The sequence below is a fragment of the Schistocerca piceifrons genome, chromosome 3, assembly GCF_021461385.2.
Source record: "Schistocerca piceifrons isolate TAMUIC-IGC-003096 chromosome 3, iqSchPice1.1, whole genome shotgun sequence".
NCBI classification, from domain to species: Eukaryota; Metazoa; Arthropoda; class Insecta; order Orthoptera; family Acrididae; genus Schistocerca; species Schistocerca piceifrons.
Genome location: NC_060140.1, coordinates 792840780 through 792861958, shown reverse-complemented (window position 1 = coordinate 792861958; position 21179 = coordinate 792840780). Strand labels below are relative to the sequence as shown.

At 42.9% G+C, this 21179-nt stretch overlaps 1 protein-coding gene across 1 annotated transcript in view; it reads right to left on the bottom strand.

The window, feature by feature from the left end:
- Window positions 1-21179, bottom strand: part of LOC124789070 (kazrin) — a 1028805-nt gene that overhangs the window by 327894 nt on the left and 679732 nt on the right. Inside the window, exon 4 of the mRNA XM_047256362.1 lies at window positions 14194-14333. Coding sequence (XP_047112318.1) covers window positions 14194-14333 — 140 coding nt within the window. The remainder of the gene's footprint in view (window positions 1-14193; window positions 14334-21179) is intronic.

The window sequence follows — 21179 nt, the reverse complement described above, 5'->3', positions numbered from 1 at the left end:
CACGCAGGAGGATTGTACAGACATACTATAGAATTGGTCGTCGCACAAGATTCCCGTATGGCGGACGTGGAAGGAGGCATCCCTGGTGTAGACAATTAGATGGAGGTCCGACTGGAATCCCGTTTCGGTTTTACAACGAGTTCTCCACGGCACTTGCCCCTTACGTAGCTTGTGTTCATCGCTAATCTCTCGCCTAGCGCGAAGGAAAAACGCAGGTGACAGCTGTTTGTAAGAAAGGTAAAAGAACGAATGCGCAAAATTACAGACCAAAGACTTTAACACGCTCCGAGTTCGAACATAAGGTTGTGTCCACTAGTTAGCACTGATCTGGGAAACATCCCGAAACTCAGCTTGGCCTTTTCTCCCATGATATTCTGCAAATCATGGATGAAGGATAACAGGCAGGTTCCATATTCCTAAATTTCCTGTAAGCGCTCGACACTGTGTCACAATAAAGGCTATCACGAAGGCCCGAGCATACGTATTAGGTTCTTAGATATGCGAGTGATCTAGTGCTCTAAGACAAGTAATAAAACCCAGTACCTTATCCTCGACAGCGACTGTTCATCAGAGACAAGAGTACCGTCAGGGGTGCTGCAGGGAAGTATGTTAAGAGAGCTGTTATTTCCTATACAAAAAAATTATCTGGTGGACAGGATAAGCAGCAGTATGTGGCTGTTTGCTGATGATGCAGTGTGTACGGGAAGGTGTCGAAGTTGAGTGACTGTAAGAAGATACAAGATGATTTCGACAGAATTTCTAGTTGGCTTGAAGAATGGTGGTTTGTCCAAATTGAAGAAAATGATGACGTTAGGTTTGTGGGGCGCTCAACTGCGCGATCATCAGCGCCCGTAGAAAGTCCCAATTTTTCACAGTCCAATTTTGCCACTGTAACGAATGACGATGATGAAATGATGAGGACAGCACAAACACCCAGTCCCCGGGCAGAGAAAATCCCCAACCCGGCCGGGAATCGAACCCGGTACCCCGTGTTTCAGGTCCAGCAACGCTAGCCACTAGACCACGGACTGCGTATATGAAGGAAATATGTAAGTTAATGCAGATGAGTAGAAAAAAACAATCGTGTTATGTCCGAGTAGTGTGGTGTCTGACGCAGTCACGTCGATTAAATATCTTTGCGTAACGTTGCAAAGCAGTATGAAAATGAACAAGCGTGTAAGGTCGGTAGTAGGGAAGGCGATTGGCAGACTTCGCTTTATTGGGAGGATTTTAGAAAAGTTTAGCTCATCCATGAAGGAGACCGCGTAAAGACCAAGTACTGCTCGAGTGTTTGAGATCGACACAGGTCGGATTAAATTAAGACATTGAAGCAATGTAGAAGGATGTTGCTAGATTTGTTACCGGTGGGTTTGATCAACAAGAAAGTATTACGAAGATGCTTCGTGAACTCGGACGGGCATTCCTGGCGGGAGGACAATGTTCTTCTCGAGATCCACTACTGACAAGGGAACCTCCCCATCGCACCCCCTTCAGATTTAGTTATAAGTCGGCTCAGTGGATAGGCCTTGAAAAACTGAACACAGACCAATCGAGCAAACAGGAAGAAGTTGTGTGGAACTATGAAAAAAATAAGCAAAATATACAAACTGAGTAGTCCATGCGCAAGATAGGCAACATCAAGGACGGTGTGAGCTTAGGATCGCCGTGGTCACGTGTTTAGCGTGAGCAGCTGCGGAGCGAAAGGTCCTTGGTTCAAGTCTTGTCTGGAGTGAAAAGTTTACTTTCTTTATTTTCGCAAAGTTATGATCTGTCCGTTCGTTCATTGACGTCTGTTCACTGTAATAAGTTTAGAGTCTGTGTTTTGCGACCGCACCGCAAAACCGTGCGATTAGAAGACGAAAGAACGTGCCTCTCCAATGGGAACCGAAAACATTTGATCGCAAGGTCATAAGTCAACCGATTCCTCCACAGGAAAACACGTCTGATATATTCTATACGACACTGGTGACGGCATGTGCGTCACATGACAGGTGTATGTTGTTGACCCACCTAACTTGTACACTTGGCGAATGGGTAAAAAAATTCTTCTACCTTGTCCGGTTTAGGTTTTCTTGTGGATGTGATAATCACTCCCAAAAAAGTGATGAAAACATAAGAGTTTGTCACATAAACTGCAACAAATGAATGCAACAGTTTCACAGTCACACAGTTCTCCCTGTGCTCTGGCAAAACATATGTTTTTAACGTTTTCAAATTTTTTCGTGTATAGACCGTCAAATCCTGCATACGTCCAAGCAAATCTGAACATTTCCTGGAATTTTGGAGAGCGAAGTTGATTATGTGTGAGTGCCTGAACTTTGATAATTGACACACTATCAGGTAAACAATACTGCTCTGTGTACCTGTGCAGCGTCGCAAAATAATTGTCTGAAAACAAAAAGTTAAACTTTTCATTCGAGGGAAGACTTGAACGAAGGACCTCTCGTTCCGCAGCTGCTCACGCTAACCACGGGACCACGGCGCTCCGGAGCTCACATTCTCCTTGATGTTGCCTATGTTACACATGGACTACTCAGTTTGTATATTTTGCTTATTTTTTTCATACTTCCACACGACTTCTTCCTGTTTACTCGATTGATCTGTGTTCAGTTTTTCAAGGTCTATCCACTGTGCCCACTTGTAACTAAATCTGAGGGAGGTGCGACGGGGTGGTTCCCTTGTGAGAAAATTTGGAGAACTGGCGTCGGAACCTGACTGTAGGAGGAGTCACCTGCCTCCAACGTACACTTTTCTAAGAACCATGAAGATAAGAGAAATTAGGACTCATTCAGAGGAACATAGTCTAAGGTACCCTCCGCCATGCACCATACCGTAGCTTGCGAACTATGTATGTACGAGGGCGTGCTGAAAAGTTATGCCGCCGAATTTTTTATGTGAAAACTCCTAAAGCTTTTTAAATAAAACAAATTTTATTAAGATTCTACATCTTTATACTTCAAATCTACATATTTATTTCTCAACATAGCCATCCTGACGACGAACACATGTCTCCGAGCGAGATGTTAATTTGTTGATACCGTCTCTGTAGAATTTCTGTTGATAAAGTAAAGTCACAACCACATCTCTGCTAGCACCACTTCATCGCTATCAAAGTGAAGTTCTCGAAAGTTCTCTCAGTTTTGCAGACAGATGAAATTCGTGTGGGACCAAGTCGGGACTATATGGAGGATGATCGATAACAGTGAAACCAAGGTGTCGGATTGTTGGAGATGTCGCATTGCGAAGGAGAGGGAGTTTCATGTGTGGACGAAATCCTCGATTTCGAAACTCGATTACAGCACACTGTTTCTCGTGTGCCAACGTAGTTAGGCTGCACACTGCGTTACACGCTACAATTCGAAGCTCTCTAGGGCAGAAGTTGCAGCTTGCGTCAGCGAAGCAAGAAACTTCACCGAGTAATATGGATGACACGTAATACCTTTATCGATACTGAAAACACAATAAAAAAAGAATTCGAAGGCGTTACTTTTCAGCACCCCTCGAAGATGTAGAACGATCGGTTCGTGACGTTATCAGACCGCTACCTAATATCGCGGTGTCGTACGGACATGGAGCTTGTAGTGGGGAAGAGTTGGCTCTGTATGCGTTATTCAGCACAAAGGCCCATAACTTGTATAATTTCAGTTCTACACCTTTTCTGTTAACGTTGTTTTTTGTGCTTTTATATTTCTATGGTCCCTCTGTACATCCTAGCGTAGTAATAATGGGATGTCATAAAACCATAGTACCGAAGAAACGAATTCGGTGATTCCCTGATTCCAGCGCATGATCTGCTACTGCCGATTTATCACTGTCACACAGACGACAATTATTGCTCTTGTGTTCCTTAAAGCGTGTCTTAATGCTTTGTTTGTAATTCCTATGTACACTTGATTACATGTGCAAGGGCACAAAGTCAACAGAAAGTCCACTCATACGGATAGTTATCTCCAAAGAAATTTCAATTACCATGTGAAGCAGAAAAGAAGATTGATAAAAACATTGGTAAACCGCGTTAAAAGAATCTGTTAGTACATTACTTGGAGGACGAGTTCGAATATTTAAGAACTGCTTTCAGAAAGAAACGTTACCCTGACGAAGATATAAAAGGGAGACTAGATCCTAGAAAGTCTTGGGTCTCTAGTGAAAAGAAACCAACTGAAAGGAAAGTTTTCCTTCTGTTCATAAAAACAATCACCGATCAACCATATAAGCAGAGTACGCAGAAGATGCGTCATTGGCACACCTAACACGTTCACGCCTGCGTTGAGAATTGTGTTTGTCTCTGTGGGATGGCCCGCTTTTTCATGCTTTCCCTCACTTGGCAGCGCAGCTTTTCCTATTTCTCGCCGTGGGGCGGTGGTCGTATTGAAACGACTAGGCTACCACTTTAGTGTACGGGCTTTTTATTTTGAAAGATCGTACTTTTAAAACAAGAACATACTTTTAAAACAAAGAGAGATCACATATAACATAAAATAATACAGAGATCTCATTTGATCAGAAAGCTCTGTCGTTGAAAGGGTGGGGGGGGGGGGGGGGGGGGGGAGAAAGCAGCGGGAATTGTATTCAAACCTGTTCGTTGCGCCTGGCGTATAGGTAACACATTCTACGTTAGTGTTGTGCTGGTAGCGTAACTGGTAGGCTCGAGTGTGAGCTACTGGCGGCACACATAGTCCAATCGGAGAACCTAGCGAGCCACCGGTGGTGGTACACGCCGTCGTGCACGTGCTAACAACTAAACTTAGAAGAACGGTGCGCGAGTACTTGAACACTACCAACTACGAGTTGTGGACCTTTTTGGGAAAGAAAACAAACGGCGTCAACTCTTCTCCGACTACGAACTCAATGACATACGTCGGCGTGACTCTGCGGTCTTGGGCTGCATAATGGCGTCAGATACCTGTCGTTGCGTGGATCCTTATAAACAGTTCGGTTTTCTGGGTCGTTATGGCCTCTAACGACGTCTGGAGCCTTAGAAGACGAACGTTAGGCAGAGAAACTATGCCTCTGACCATGGCATAATGCCCACAAAATAAAAATCAGTGAATGAAAATCTATTTTTATAAAAAATTTGTAGTGCTACCAACTGAGAACAAGTAAAAAATGTTTTAACATCCCTATTACTGCATTGTGGCGGCTGTATTTGTCATTGTAGTACATAATATGGACTGCCGTGGCCACTGTATCAGTCATTTTAGGTGAATAACAACAGTGTAACAACAAAGTAAAGCTAACACTGTATTAAGACTTTTTGTACTTGTCTGTGTAACATATCGTTGTGGACCACCGTGAAATACAAACTAATCACTATAAAAAGGATAGGGAATTTAAAAGCAGAAATGAAATAAACTGTTCAATTTTCAATTGTATCATCAATTCAATAATTATATAGAAAAACTGTACAGAATTAAATGAAACTTTAAATCCTTCATTATCAGTTTTTAATTTGTAAATGATTTTGTTGTGGATTAATTAACATAAAATTTCTTCTGATGGGGACCGAACCGCAGGTTCAGCCTAGGGATCTTGTGTTGTTGTCGTCATCACTCTGATGAATGTTTCGATGCCTCTCTCCAGGCTGGTCTGTACTGCATACCCATTGCAGCCCACGTTCATTTGAACCAGTTACTATAAGAAGCTCTTGGTCTCCACCTTTGCAATTTTCTCTCCAAGTACTTCCATCCACTAACAAATTTTCAAGTCCATGATGTCTCGGGATGTGTTATGAACCGATGCCAATTTTAGTTAATTCGTGCCATAAATTTCTTTCCTCCACAATTTCTTAGAGTACTTCCTCGTTAGCTGTGCGATCTACCCATCTAATTTTCAGCATTCTTCTATAGCATAGCATTTCAAATGCTGCAATTCTATTGTTTTCTGAACTGTTTCTGGACCATATTTCGCTTCCGTACAAGTTTATATTTTAGACAAATATCTTCAGAAAAGATTTCCTGACGCATTTATAATGATATTAATAAAGTTCTTTTTTCCAGAAACGATTTTCTTGATACTGCAAGTCTGCATTTTAAATCCTCTTTACTTCGGCCATAGTAATTTTGCTGTCTAAATAGCAAAACCCATCTATTAGCTTTAGTATCTCATTTCCTTATCTAATTCCAAAAGCAACGCCTGATTTAATTCGACTACATTTCATTACACTCGTTTTAAATCTGTTGATGTTCGTCTTATAGCCTGTTTTCAAGATAAAACCCATTCCAATCAACTGCTCTTTCAAGTCTTTTGCAGTCTCTGACAGAATTAAAATGTCATTTGCTAAATTCAAAACGTTTATTTCTTCTCCTTGAACTTTATTTCGCTTTCCAAATTTCTCTATTTCTCCTTTATCGATTTCTCAGCGGACAGAGAAATAAGATCAGGGAGAGGCAACAACACTGCCTCACTCCATTGTCAGCCACCTCCTGCTTTTAATGGCCTTAACTCTTAACGGTAGTTTGGTTGCTGTGCAAGCTGCAGAACTTTTTGCCTCTGTGTTTTATCCCTGTTGTCTTCAGAAAGTGTGTATTCCAGTCAACATTGTCGAAAGTTTTCTTTAAACCTAAAAATACTGTAAATGTAGGTTTGCCTTGCTTTGACCTATGTTCTAACATACGCCTTAGGTTCACTACCACATCGGGAATTTCTACGTATCTTCGAAACCGAAACTTGTCTTTCCGAAGTTGTCTTCAACTAGTTTTTCCACTCATCTGTCAATAAGCAATATTTTTCAACTATGAATTAAACGGGTGGTTCAGTAACATCCAAACCTGTCAGCATTCGCCTGTTTTGAAACTGGAATTATTATATTCTTCTTGATGACTACAGGTACTTCGCCCGCCCGGCTAGGCGTGCGGTCTAACGCACTGCTTCCCGAGCGGGAAGGCGTGCCTTTCTTCGGCACAAATCCGCCCGGCGGATTAGCGTCGACGTCCGGTGTGCCGGCCAGCCTGTGGATGGTTTTTAAGGCGGTTTCCCATCTGCCTCGGCGAATGCGGGCTGGTTGCCCTTACTCCGCCTCAGTTACACTGTGTCGGCGACTGCCGAGCAAACCCTGATTCCACGTACGTGTACACCATACTTACTCTACCACGCAAGTATTGGCGTTACACTCGTCTGGAATGGGACGTTCCCAGGGATCCACTGGGGGGCCGAGCCGCATAATAACCCTGGGTTCTGTGTGGGGCGGCGGTGGGGTGAGTGGACTGCTGTAACCTGTTGTGGAATTGTGTACCACTGAGGGCTACGGCGGGGATGAAGCCTCTCCGTCGGTTCTAGGTCCACAGCTCAATACATACATAGGTACTTCGCCTGTCTCATGCTTCATGCATATCAGGTAAAATAGTTTTGTACTGACTGGCTCTTCCAAACACTCAATAATTCTTGGCGAATATCTTCTTCTCCAGTGCCCTCGTTTGCACTTTTAGGCCTTTTAGTGTCCTGTCAAATTCTTCTCACAGTATCATATCTCCCATCGCATCTTCATCTGCCACCTGTCCTGTTCCCGTAACATTGTGCTCTAGTTTGTTTTCCTGAAAATAATTAGGTAAATTTTGAAAAATATAGTGTAGGGTTAATAGATCCAAAACACCGCAGGCAAGCTGCTCCCAGTAATAAAATGAAAAAAGCTAAAAAATCTGTTCACTTATAATGAGAGTAACTGATAACACAAGGAAATGTTTTTCATTTATTTTATCCATTTCAACCACAGAAAGAACAGTGCAGTTTTCAATAAAATAATTTTGGGTATTGAGCCGCTTCAGTGAAACTACTACGACAGTTAAGCTGCCGACGTTTCGGCGGACTTGCCGCTGTCCTCTTCAGGGCGGTTAATTTTTGACTGTACTTGCTGCAATCATGTCGATGCTTATGGTAGAAGCGCTACTGTTACCATTGTCTACACCACTCATTTGCTAGCGAGTAAGAAGCAAGTGGTTCAGTTACAATTGACTGTCACCCCCTCCCCTCCCTTCCCCTCTACCGCTTCACACACCCAAGACATGACGTGCCGCAGGTGTTTCGCACCTGGCGTCGCGGGACAATGGGAACACCGTAACGGGAAATAGCCGGCGGCAGGCTTCGCTACTTGCCAGCTGCTAGCGAACCACACAATGGCTGCTTCCTAATGACTGCACCCACAGGGCAAAACGATTGTCGCCGGCATCAGTGGCCCATTCACGGGAGGCGAACCGAAAAAACCTAGCGAAAAATTAAACGAATCGTCGGGTGAAGCCAGCCGCGCCAAAGGTCTACGACCTGCGTAAAGAAGGCACAAAGCGTCACGCAATCATAAGTGTGGTATGACTTTCCAAATGTAGCTCTGGTGCAATATTACACGATAAACGGGAAAGTCAGCAGGTGAGAGAGGAGTGTCAAGGTGTTTAGGATTGTTCGTAGGCTTTTTATCCGTTGATTAGAGAGCTTTGTGACATGTTTTAGCGAGTCGAGTGGCAGGGGACAGTCGTCAGGCAACCGCAGTTCCTTATACATCTCTGAGTGCTGGCTGTGTTACCTGTTTTGTAGATACGTGTATCACTTTATCAGGGTCTGAGCTGGTCTACTGCAAATAAGGTTACAGCCTATCTCTCTGGCTTCTGTTGCAACAGGATCTGAATGATGTTACTTGCTTTCCGACGCTGCAGCTGAGTAAAGCTGAAGTTATCTTCAAGGTATTAAATAATAAAAACTTGCGAAATTGAGGACTGAATTAAAATTTAAAAACTTGCGAAATTGAGGACTGACTAGTGCAAATAACTAATAGTTGACTGTAGATCTTCATAAATATATAGTAGTACAAATATGTAAGTTGAAGACTCAGAAATGAAGAAATGTTATGGTTATGAGTATAACGATACTAGATCCTTAGATATCGTACAACAGCGATAAAACAGAAAGCTAACATTTGACCAAAACTTTATTACAACACGTTAAATGTATTTCTTGGAGCCCACAGAGACGATTGTCTAGAATATGAAAATAATTCAAGGGCATTTGTTTCATTTAAACTCAGTATTACAAATGACTTAAGAAGATGAAACATGCTAGTATTACGGCTGATATTTATTATATCACAACCTAATAAAATTTATTTGATCATAATTTTCACTGAATTTGACAGAATTACTGTACAGAGCGCTTTGTAATTCAGTTTTAAGCCCCACCACAATATGTTTTGGCTGGTTGTTGAATTCGTGTGTACTCTTGTACGCTATCCTTACTTCGCTATTGTTGACCCACTGAAGGCTTTGTGGAAGTAGTTCCTGGTTTTGGTATTTTACTGGGTGCTTCAACTACCACTGCCTTTGGGTTTTACGAAACCAGCAACGCCTTCAAATACCACGTGCTAGATTTTCATATTCTCTCGCTCGTAACACACATACTATTAGCCCTACAGAAAAAAATGAAGAGGTCCTTTTATCGTAAATTTATTGTAGCTAAATTTGGTACTAAAAAACGTTTTCGCTAGAGGCCGTTGCTTTCGAATTATTCCCGAAAAACGTACGGAAATGCCCTCCAAATGTGTTTTTCTTAAATAACTCGACAACCGTGGCATCCAGCGAAACGTATCCCAGCACACAATTTAACTACAAAAAGATCCAGCTCAGTTTTTCTGTAGGGACAATAGCTCGAACATTGTGAGTGAGGGGATATGACAATCTCGTTCTTGGGTTTTGAAGGCGTCGCGAGTTGCAGCTGAGTCACCCTATACACATATTTTGCACTAATCGGGAAAGATTGTTAACAATAAAGAATAATACAGAATTTGAGTACTGTGAAACAGTTGCCAAAATACGAAGTTTCTTTGAAGATTGTCTTGAGGTGTTCTGGAACAAACACCAGACGTTGTTGTCATACCAAGCATCTTTCTTCCGAAAACATAATTCCTGTGAGCTGTGCGTACACAAAAAAATTGTTCCATAACTCATTAGAGATTCGAAATAGGCAGAATGAACTAGTTCCTTTTTAATTTTTAAGTCACCAATAACAATAACTAAGCATATTGCTAATGTAGCTGAATCAAGGATCTTTGTTACGTCTATGGTGTGGATGTTCCAATTCATGTTGCGATCCAGTTGTAGCCCCAAAAATTGAAACCATCTACTTCTCGTGTTTCATTAACTGAGTCGATCATTTGTACAGCCTGCAGAGTTCTATGAGAAGCGCTGAATCCTACTTACTGACACTAACCGTAATTTAATGACAATGGATTTGCTTTGAATCATATTCAATAGCTGCCCTTTCAGGAAGAGGATTGATGCTATGTTTTATATCTCTATTAAAGTCGTCTGCAAGAACTGTGGGTGGTAACGTTCTATCGCAGTGGCTATTGTCGCATGGACAAAATATGGATTTATTTTCCTTTCATTACTGCTCATTTTCGACTATAAAGATATTTTCAAATGTGTGAACGGTATAACTTGTCGCATTGGATACACACGGGTTAGATCTCAGAGCTGGCCCTATAGCTTCAAACCAGTATCCTATCCGTTGGGCTACGAAGGTGATCCAAACCCAGATCGAATTCGAGCGGAGTCTGGTGCAGGGGACAGCCTGAGTGTGGTTTTTAGGAGATTCCCCACCCTCGTTTTGGTAAGTGCTGGTCTTGTCCGCAAAATGCTCTTCAGCGAATATGATATACAAACAGATAAAAATGCCAGAGTTTACACGATTCGCAGATAGATGGCACTAAACGACCTCTGTCCCATAGGTTACATTTACGGCTGTGGGATCAGGAAGGGCATGTAGCTAGAGCTGCAAGCGGGGGCGAAATTCGCCTGTGTTGTGCAAGGAAAGGGGTGAAGAAACTTCGCACAGCTTGGTGGAAGTTGCCGACCGCCGACGCTGTCTCGGCCAGTGACATAGGCACGCGGAAATGACGCGGATTCGCATCGGCTGCGAAGTTGCAGTGTGGGTACGCCTCCTGGTGCTTTCTCTCTTAGCTAAGCACCATGTTTTCTTAGCCACGTGGAAGTGAACCACCCTCCCACCACGCTTCTGTTAGCTCGCACTGACTGAGTGCTCGCTGGCCTGAAAGCGGGCGAGACCGAACCCCGTGCACAGCGAGCGATAGAGAACCCAAATAAATGGCTCTGAGCACTTAATTTCTGAGGTCATCAGTCCCCTAGAACTTAGAACTAATTAAACCTAACTAACCTAACGACATCACACACATCCATGCCCGAGGCAGGATTCGAACCTGCGACCGTAGCGGTCGCGCGGTTCCAGACTGTAGCGCCTAGAACCGCTTGGCCACTCCGACCGGCGATAGAGAACTCAGGTTCGCCACGTGGATGCAGTGTTCCATATTCGTCAACATAGTGAAATACTGAAAAATAAAATTCGCCAAGTCCTGAGAAACAGATCCAACACTAGACAGGTTAAAAGCTAGGGAAATCAGGGAGATTTCAAGAATTCAACAAATTACAAACACACACTTCTGAGTGATGTTTTAGATCGGTGGTGTAAAGATACACTTGATGTCATTTAGCTGATAATTCTGGCTTCAGGTCAACCCCCTCCATTTTCATCTAACTGTGTTTTGATGAATTCTGTGGCTCTAACCGACGTATGTCAGTTTTTAAGAGTTCCATCCCTCAGTCGGTAAAAATGAAACCCTTACAGGATCACTTTTGCTGGCTGTCCGTCTCTCTGTCCGATTGTTCAGAACCCTTTTTCTCAGGAACTGGTATCCGCATAAAGCTAAAATTTTATGTCCCTCGACGATGTAAAAAAGTGAAGCAAACAAAAGATAGGGCCATTTTGTCACATATTGTGATACTCGAAAACTCACTCATAAAAACCTATAGGGTACTTCCCATTGGTCCACAATCGTGAAATTTGGCAAGAAGAAAGGTTTCTCTGTACAAATAAAGGGAAAAACTGAAATTGTTAATTTGTAATTATATCACAGAAAAATTTCTTGGCATTTGTTATCCGACTGTCTGTCTTTTCCTCCGTCTGTTAACATCCCTCTTGAATGAGATTTTAACTCTGCAGTGGAGTGTGCGATGATATGAAACACCCTTCAGATTAAAACTGTGTGCCGGACCGAGACTCGAACTCGGGACCTTTGCCTTTCGCGGGCAAGTGCTCTACCAACTGAACTACCCAAGAACGACTCACGCCCCGTCCTCACAACTTTACTTCTGCCAGTACGTCGTCGCCTAACTTCCAAACTTTACAGCAGCTCTTCTGCGAACCTTGCAGAACTAGCACTCCTGAAAGGAAGGATATTGCGGAAACATGGCTTAGCCACAGCCTGGGGGATGTTTCCAGAATGAGATTTTCACTCTGCAGCGGAGTGTGGGCTGATGTGAAACTTCCTGGCAGATTAAAACTGTGTGCCGGACCGATACTCGATCTCGGGACCTTTGCCTTTTGCGGGCAAGTGCTCTACCAACTGAGCTACCCAAGCACGACTCACGCCCCGTCCTCACAGTTTTACTTCTTCCAGTACGTCGTCGTCTACCTTCCAAACTTTACAGAAGCTCTCCTGCGAACCTTGCAGAACTAACACTCCTGGAAGAAAGGATACTGCGGAGACATGGCTTAGCCACAGCCTGGGGGATGTTTCCAGAATGAGATTTTCACTCTGCAGCGGAGTGTGCGCTTATATGAAACTTCCTGGTAGATTAAAACTGTGTGGCGGACCGAGAATCGAACTCGGGACCTTTGTCTTTCGCGGGCAAGTGCTCTTCCAACCTCTTTCTCAGGAATAGGTAGACGTATAAAGTTGACATTTATGTCACATACTGCGATCTATAAGCCTTTTCTGGAGTATTAAGCCTCTAAAAGTCAGTGTAATCAAAAGACTTCAAACTTGAAATTAAAATATCCTCGTAAGTCTTGGCATCCATGGGACCAATATCTTGCCGGTATCATTGCCGATGACAGCTAAAATCATCAAGATCCTGGATTCCCGAAATGGATGAACTGTCTGTATACGTGATTAAGTTTGTAAGGAACCCTCAGTACCCGAGTCCAGCTCATAGCGGGTCAATTTTTTGTTAAATTATAAAAAAATTGAAAATACGAGGGTTGGAACTTAAATGGTGGCAACTATTTATTCACAACCGATACAAAAGAGTTACATCTTTGCACCTGTTACTGTCCTTCAAAGTAGTCACCAGCGTTGTGTATAAACCGTTGCCAGCCATGTGGAAGGCGTAGTATACCGTTAGTAGAGAATGTTCTGTTGATGGCGCGAATGGAGGGGTCTAAAGTTATGGTGATTCTCGTGTACGACTGTGATGCTGTTATCGTAATGCTTTACGTTCCTCCACGGCAGACCGTCAATGTACAGTATTATTGTTCGTTTCTGGAGCATCACCTGCTACCAGCTTTGCGAAAGAAGCGGCTACACTTCCTGCGCAACCCACCCATCATTTTGCACGACAATGCGCGGGTGCGGACAGCGCATGCTGTGGCTGCTATTTTCGTTCGATGGGACTGGGAAGTACTGTACCATCCACCATACTCCATGGACTTAAGTCCTTGTGACTTTGATTTCATTCCGAAGATGAAGGAACCACTTCATGGCATTCGCTTCAGAGCTGTTCCAGAGATTCGACAGGCAGTAGACCGCTCCATTCGTACCATCAACAAAACAGGCTCTGCTAACGTTATAATAAGCCTTCCACATCGCTGGCAACGGGTTCTACACAGCCCTGGTGACTACTTTGAAGGACAGTAACAGGTGCAAACATGTAACTCTTTTGGTTCAAAATGGCTCTGAGCACTATGGGACTCAACGGCTGAGGTCATCAGTCCCTAGACTTAGAACTAATTAAACCTAACTAACCTAAGGACATCACACACATCCATGCCCGTGGCAGGATTCGAACGTGCGAACGTAGCGGTCGTGCGGTTCCAGACTGTAGCGCCTTTAACCGCTCGGCCACTCCGGCCGGCAACTCTTTTGTATCGGTTGTGAATAAATAGTTTCCACTATTTAAGCTCCAACCTTCGTAGCTCCGCGGGCGACTCTGAGCAGTAATGAAAACACAATAACCCAATATTTAAATCTATGTCAATGCCGTGGAGTCTGTTGCAATAATATTTGGAAAAAAGATTTTGTACCTTTTGACAATGCACACGGAAAACCACAGTTATGAATCGAAACAGATCCCTTTGGTACATCACGCTTGTAGTGCGTATTGCTATGAGATAGACAGTAGAGAGCGGTGGTGTGCTGACCTGAGCGTCAACCAGGAGGCGCCGCATTACAGCCATGGAGGAGTGGAGGCCGTGTGGCTCGCCATGATGCGTCGCGGGCAGGAGGTCCGGGCCGAACGAGATGGCCAACTGCCGCTGCAGCGAGTCCAGCGCCTGGATAGCTGCAACACGCCCAACACGCCTTTCTGTCAACACCTCACAGAGCCGAGGACACTATTTCACACTTGCCCATTCTTAAGTATGCGTTACTAAAACATCTGAAAAAAGACAAAACATGGCTCTGATAGAGAATGCTTAAATTAAATTTTATGTGTGGTCTGCATTTCACTATGATACCAACGGGGGTTGGAAGCAGTTGCAAGAACAGCAAGACCGGCCGGGGTGGCCGAGCGGTTCTAGGCGCTTCAGTCCGGAACCGCGCTGGTACTACGGTCGCAGGTTGGAATCCTGCCTCGGGCATGGATGTGTGTGATGTCCTTAGGTTAGATAGGTTTAATTAGTTCTAAGTCTAGGGACTGATGACCTCAGATATTAAGTCTCATAGTGCTTAGAGACACTTTTTGAGCAAAAACACAAAGTTTCTCTGAAGTATCTCAGCTGGATGCTCTAGAACAAACATTAGATGTTGATGTCGTACCAAGCATCTGTCTCCTGAAAACATAATTCCTTTAAGCTAGGGCTGCCCAGAACATTATTCCGTAACTCATAAATGAATCCACAAACAAGAATCGAATTAAATTTTGGATTTTATGTCACCTTCTCCAAAACTGACTCCAATTCTCTTTCTTGGCTATTGTCATAGAACACTATGTTTTGCGTTTCGTGAAATGCAAAATTTTGCATTTCTGCACATTTAAAGCATACTGCCGATCTTAGCATCATTTTCAAACCTTATTAAGATCTGACAAAATATTTCTGTAGCATTTTTCCGATAGTACATCACTGCAGACCAGCGCATCACCAAAACCTCTTAGGTAACTAATAATATTATCTATTACGTCATTACTACATAACGTGAACAGCAAAGGACACAGCGCACCTCCCTGGGTCCCGCATGGACTAACTTTCACACCCGTGATGACCCTCCATCTCAGATTACATGCTGTCTCCTCCATACCCACAACTCTCCGACTCAGTGAAATGGTTCAGATGGCTCTGAGCACTATGGGACTTAACATCTGAGGTCATCAGTCCCCTAGAACTTACTACTTAAACCTAACTAACCTAAGGACATCATACACATCCATGCCCGAGGCAGGATTCGAACCTGCGACCGTAGCGGTCGCGCGGTTCCAGACTGAAGCGCCTAGAACCGCTCGGCCACACCGGCCGGCCCCGACGCAGTCACAAATTTCATTCGATACCAGATATGATCACACTTTCGTCAATAATTTTCGGTTTTTTGAACTCAAGCCTTCTGCAAAATACAATGTATTTCTTTTTATATTTAAACAAACATGTTTCGACACCTGTCTGTTATCCTCTTGTAACGCCGGAAATGCATATCCTCCTATTTCCATCTATTGTACTATAATTTGTTTTCCTTATTTTTGTTACCTGAATATATGACATTTCTGTGTCTTTACATATTGTAATTGTTTTACTATATATATATATATATATATATGTCGATGTATAATTGGTTTGTTTCGTAAATATTATTTGTATTTTTACGCTGGGTCTTGCCTAGGGAAAACTGCTATCGAACGATTACATCGATAGGTCGTGTGAAGACACAAAGTGTGTAGGATCTTTGGTAGTGTTAACTCTGCCGCGTGGAGCGCGGGCAGTGCTGTGGGAGTCTGGCTGGAGTAGCGAGTGGAGCAGGTGTGTTGTGTGACGCTCCCGCGAGTTGCCGCGCTTTCGGGGTTTGGCAGCATGTAATTGCGCTCGACTCGCGATGATAGTTTCTGACATGGTGTCGCGGACGGGAAGCATTAGCTGGCGCACATCAAGAGCCCGTTTCGCCTGGTGACCGTGTCGAGAAGAAGGCGCGCCAACATCCAGCTTCTGCAACAGCGACGGCCGACAATGAGTGACTGTCGCCACCTCCTCGATCGACGGCTTCAAACCTTCAATCAACCAACAAGGAAGACTAAAAGCACGTAAAGTTTCAGAACTGTATGGCAGACCTCAGCTTTTCAAATTGTTCCATTTGCCTCGCAAAATTACAGCAACTTAGCATGAACCTTTGTTGCTCATTGTCCCAATTGCATTGCCAAGTAGGGTCCCTTCCTTTTCCGAAATGAACCCGAGTGTCGTTGAAATTCAAACGCCAGCATAATTCCATTTCACTGCTTTAATTTCAAAGTTGAATTTAAGTGTTCATAGCTGGCTACAATAGTTAGATTACACAAGCACAAATTAAGAGTGCGAGTTTTGTTACCGTATTTTAGCTTACCTGTGACTGCAGCTCAGCTTGGTACGTACTAAATTTTACTATTGTTAATTGTTCAGAATCGTTTAATTCAAGTTCAAAGTTAAATCTCTTCTTTCTAAATTGCGTAGATTCAAGTAGCTTTAGAAATGATTGTTGAGGTAGCCAAGACTAACTGTATTTCGATGTGCTTCAGAAAGAAAGCTCACTATTAACTTCAGTCACTAAATTAACTTTCGATTTTCCGGTTTCATTAATTCTTTTGCTAAATTAAGTGTAGCGAAATTTATTACTTCTGACAAACTTTCAGTTTTCACACTACACGTGTCAACCTTCAGTTGCCACGCTTCTAGTGCTAATTATATGTGTAATAACCTTTCTTTTTCAGTTATTATAGTAATTGTCCATAGGACTGGCGACCGTAATTTCCCCCAAATCTCAAACATCTAATTACCGCTAGTTGATTGTTAACGTAACGGCCGCACGTTTGCTTTCTTTATTAACTTTATCCCTATTTCAAAATTAATTTCCACCAGTTTCACTTGCATTTTTCCTTTCATTTAGATGTAACCCTTTCCTCCCTCTTTACCGACAGGTTAACTTCGGTGACGATTGCTTTTCCAAAATTCCCATTAGGTACACGTGGTTTCATTTTTCACTGTCATTAAGGTCGATAAGTGAGGGGGAGGTTACACTCTGTGGGTCTCGGTTTATTTCTGGAAATATATTACTTGTGGAAGTGGATTTCTGCAGGTTGGCTTGTTTTATGCCTGTTATATTTAGACAGCAAGTCATATTTTTCGTCCAATTGTGCATAATTAGTATGTTTTCTTCTTATATGGTACTTATAAACACTGTTGTCCACATCTTTTCATACTTCACTGCTACCTGTGTCCACATGATTTTTACACAAAAACGAGATCTGAGAAAAAAATAATATGTCACCATACTCAAAGAGAAACGCTCATGTAGCCTCATGTCTCCGTTTTGTCTAAAAATCGTGTGGAAACAGATGGGAGTGAAGTATAAAAAGGAATGGACAACAGTGTTTGTAAATACAACAGAAGAAGAGTATGCACCAACGATGTACAACTTTACGAAAACATGATTTGCAGTACAACAATAAAAGACATAAAAATCCACCTACATAAATAGCGTAATTTTACTAATAAATCGAGACCCATAGGAGAAGAGACATAGGTATCGAAATAGTTAGTAAGTGGAAAAAGAAATACATTGCCATTTTCGGAAGGTGAGTTTCAAACAACCGAACTTACTAACGAAAGTTCAAGCATATCGAAGATAATTTGTGCCTGGATTGGGGATTTATAGGTTGGGAGACGCAGCGTGTTACCTTGGACGGAGAGTCATTAACAGGCGTGGAATTATCTTCAGGTGGGTCACAGGGAAATATGTCCAGGTCTTTGTTGTTGCTTATGGTATAACAATGACCTAACAGACAATATGATTATTTGCAGATTATGCGCTTGTCTATATATAATATTGTAATATGGATAAAACACCACACAAATCTTCTGTCAGGTCTCAGTAAGATTTAAAAATGACGCAAATATCAGCAAGATGCTTTGAATGTAAAATGATGCATTTCACAAAACGAAAAAAATATGGTATTCTATGACCACAATAGCCAGGAGTCACAACTGGACTCTCATCACAGATTTGTATGACTCGCAGAAGAGCGTCACGGAGATGGTCAAAACCTGACCTCGCTGACGCTAGTTACCCCGCAAAAGGCAACTTACAAACTTTCAAAAACCAGTATTATGTACGGTTTTTGTTGGGAAAGCGAAGGCAAGACTACATTTACAGCAGGCACGTAAGCAATTCTTCCCGTTCTCAGTAGGCGGACTGTAGAGGAAGAATATCTGCTACAATGGGAAGTACACCTTACCTTGCGCTTAACACCGGTTTGCATTCAGTGTATGTGGATCTAGTTGTTTCTGCACCAACATTCGGGAATGAGACTTGTTACCATATGCATGACTGCTGAAAATTGACACGTAGAAATTCAACTAAGTTCAGAGAAAGTCACGTAATAGCTGTACAAAAGGTTCTCGGTCAAATAAAAGGTAATAGATCACATACTAATATTCTCCAAATTATGATGGAAGCTGCAAAATGTCTATAAACTTACACGAGAAACGGCGTGGCGTACTTTTCACAAAAGTGGCTTGGTGGCACAGGGCGCATAAGCTACGATACCTACCGAATAATATGATCAATTTTCAACACAATAGTTCTCTTGCTGTGTTCCATGAAGCCTTAGCGCTCAATATCGTCTGGTTAAGCGACAGAAAACATTCAATCTCCTTCTATAGATCCCAAAAAGATACCATACGGGCTGCTGAATAAATTGTTTAAATGTCTCTGAGCAGTATGGGACTTAACATCTGAGGTCATCAGTCCCCTATAACGTAGAACTACTTAAACCTAACTAACCTAAGGACGTCACACACATCCATGCCCGAAGCAGGATTCGAACCTGCCACCGTAGCGGTCGCGCGGTTCCAGACTGTAGCACCTAGAACCGCTCGGCCACCCTGGCCGGCCGGGCTGCTGTGAAGGGGCTGTAGTTATTGAGCGAATGCAAATTGCTTAAACCAGTAAACTCTGGCTTGTAAAAGCTCGTCTATTGCGGGGAAAATCCGACTAATTAGCGAAATTGAAGTAAAAGCAAAAGTCATTCCAAACAATCCCCGAAGATTTAACGAAGTTAGCAAAACTGAATAAACAGAACGTAATTGCCAGCACAAAGTGAAACTGCAGAGTGTGAGCAGCGAATACGGAGATTAGCAATGGGGTTGTGATGTCGAGTGGCAAATAATTCTGTTATGTCTGCTCTCAGGAGAGGCGAATGACAAAGGACGTTTTCCAACGAACCATTTCGTATCAGAATCCTTCATGGTTTTACAGTAGCGCCGAAGAAAAGCTCACAGGGCACAGGAGCACACTTGCCACTTCGGAGTGTTGTAGATGCGGAGAATTGGTACCGGTCGGCCACGTCACACCCCACCTCTGACGTCTGCTTATTTTAAATTTATCAGTCATCAAGTGCTGAGTTCCCTTCTTCATCTTCATGACGAGCTTGCTGTACACATTCCCACCTTCCAACGATTGCAGCCTTTGTAACGGAACAGCATTATATTTACATTTCCACAGCGTTTTGTCAGTATTGAATGTAACTTCTTAATGATTATTTCAATGTGAATATGGGGGGAGAGATATTCTAAGATGATTGTTAAAGTGTGATCAGCGAGTGAATACTTTATTTCGCTGTTATATACTCACGTATTTAAAAAAAGTCATTTTTGTGAAGTCGGGTCTCTTCCTGAGAAAACAATAATTCATTATAATATGTAAAAATGGCTTAGTACCAATAGAAAATACACTTTAAAATGGGAATCATTTCCCGAAACGCGCCCTGTAAAATATGAGTACAAGAAAATTGTAACTTGTAGAACAAAAGTTGTGTATGTATTATTTTATGCTTGTGGGCCAAAGTGGTGAGTGAAAATTTGTACAAAGGCCGGGAATCGAACCCGGGTCGCCTGCTTAGTGTGCAGATGCGTTAGTCACAAGTGCCCTTGGCACAGCGGTTCACAAAACTGTACGGATTACCTTCGAAAGCCTTCCTCCACAACCCAAATCCTCACACAGTCAGCTTTAAATTCCCCCTGACACACAAACAGAATTGCCGAGCTTCTCCATGTTCTGGAACAGTACCTCCGCATCGAACGTAAATGGGGGAACAAGCCTGAAACACAAGTGAAAATTTTCACCCGCCGTTTCAGTCTGTATAACTGAAATCATATCTGTATGAGACTAGTAAAGTCTCTGAAATTGTGTCATTTCAGTTGTATCACTACTTGCACCTGGGTTTCATGGTGGATACCCCATTTACGTTCGATGCTGAGTGTTATTCCAGAATATGGATAGCTTCGGCAGTTGGGTTCGTATGTAAGGGGGAATTTAAAGTACGCTGGGGGTGACAACGAGAAATTGGATCGAGAAGGGAGACGTGCCAGGGTAATCTGTACAGTTGTGTGAAAATGCTGTGACAAGGTGGCTTAGTGGCTAACGTACTTGCCTAATTAGCAGGAGACTTGGGTTCAATTCACGTGCTAGAAACAGGTTTTCACTCCCCGTTTCAGTCTATATACATAAAATCCTATCTATATGAGACCAGTAAAATCACTAAAAATGTGTCATTTTATCTACAAACCCATTGTTTTCACTATCGGAGGCTTTCAAAAAACCATTTGTAATGGACTAAATCAGAGTGGTATTTAGTTAATGAGACGGAGAACTGTGAACTGCCAAGACTTTTCCCTTGCCCTTTCCCTTTGTGGGATACCTTCCCAACAGCAGAAATGCGCTGTAGAGCGGCCCAGACACACCGCCGATACAGCGTTAGCAGGTAGCGTGGTAGTTACCGTTTCGGGGACGCCCTTTCTTTTTTTGGAAGGACGAATATGACAGGCCGACTGAAGTGGGAGAAGCAGCCAGCTAGTAGTGGTTGAGAGAGGCAATCTATGGGTGCGCTGATCTTTAATATTTTGTGCTAACATCGGTGCAGAGGAAGGCGGTAAACGGTACTTCTGCATTAATT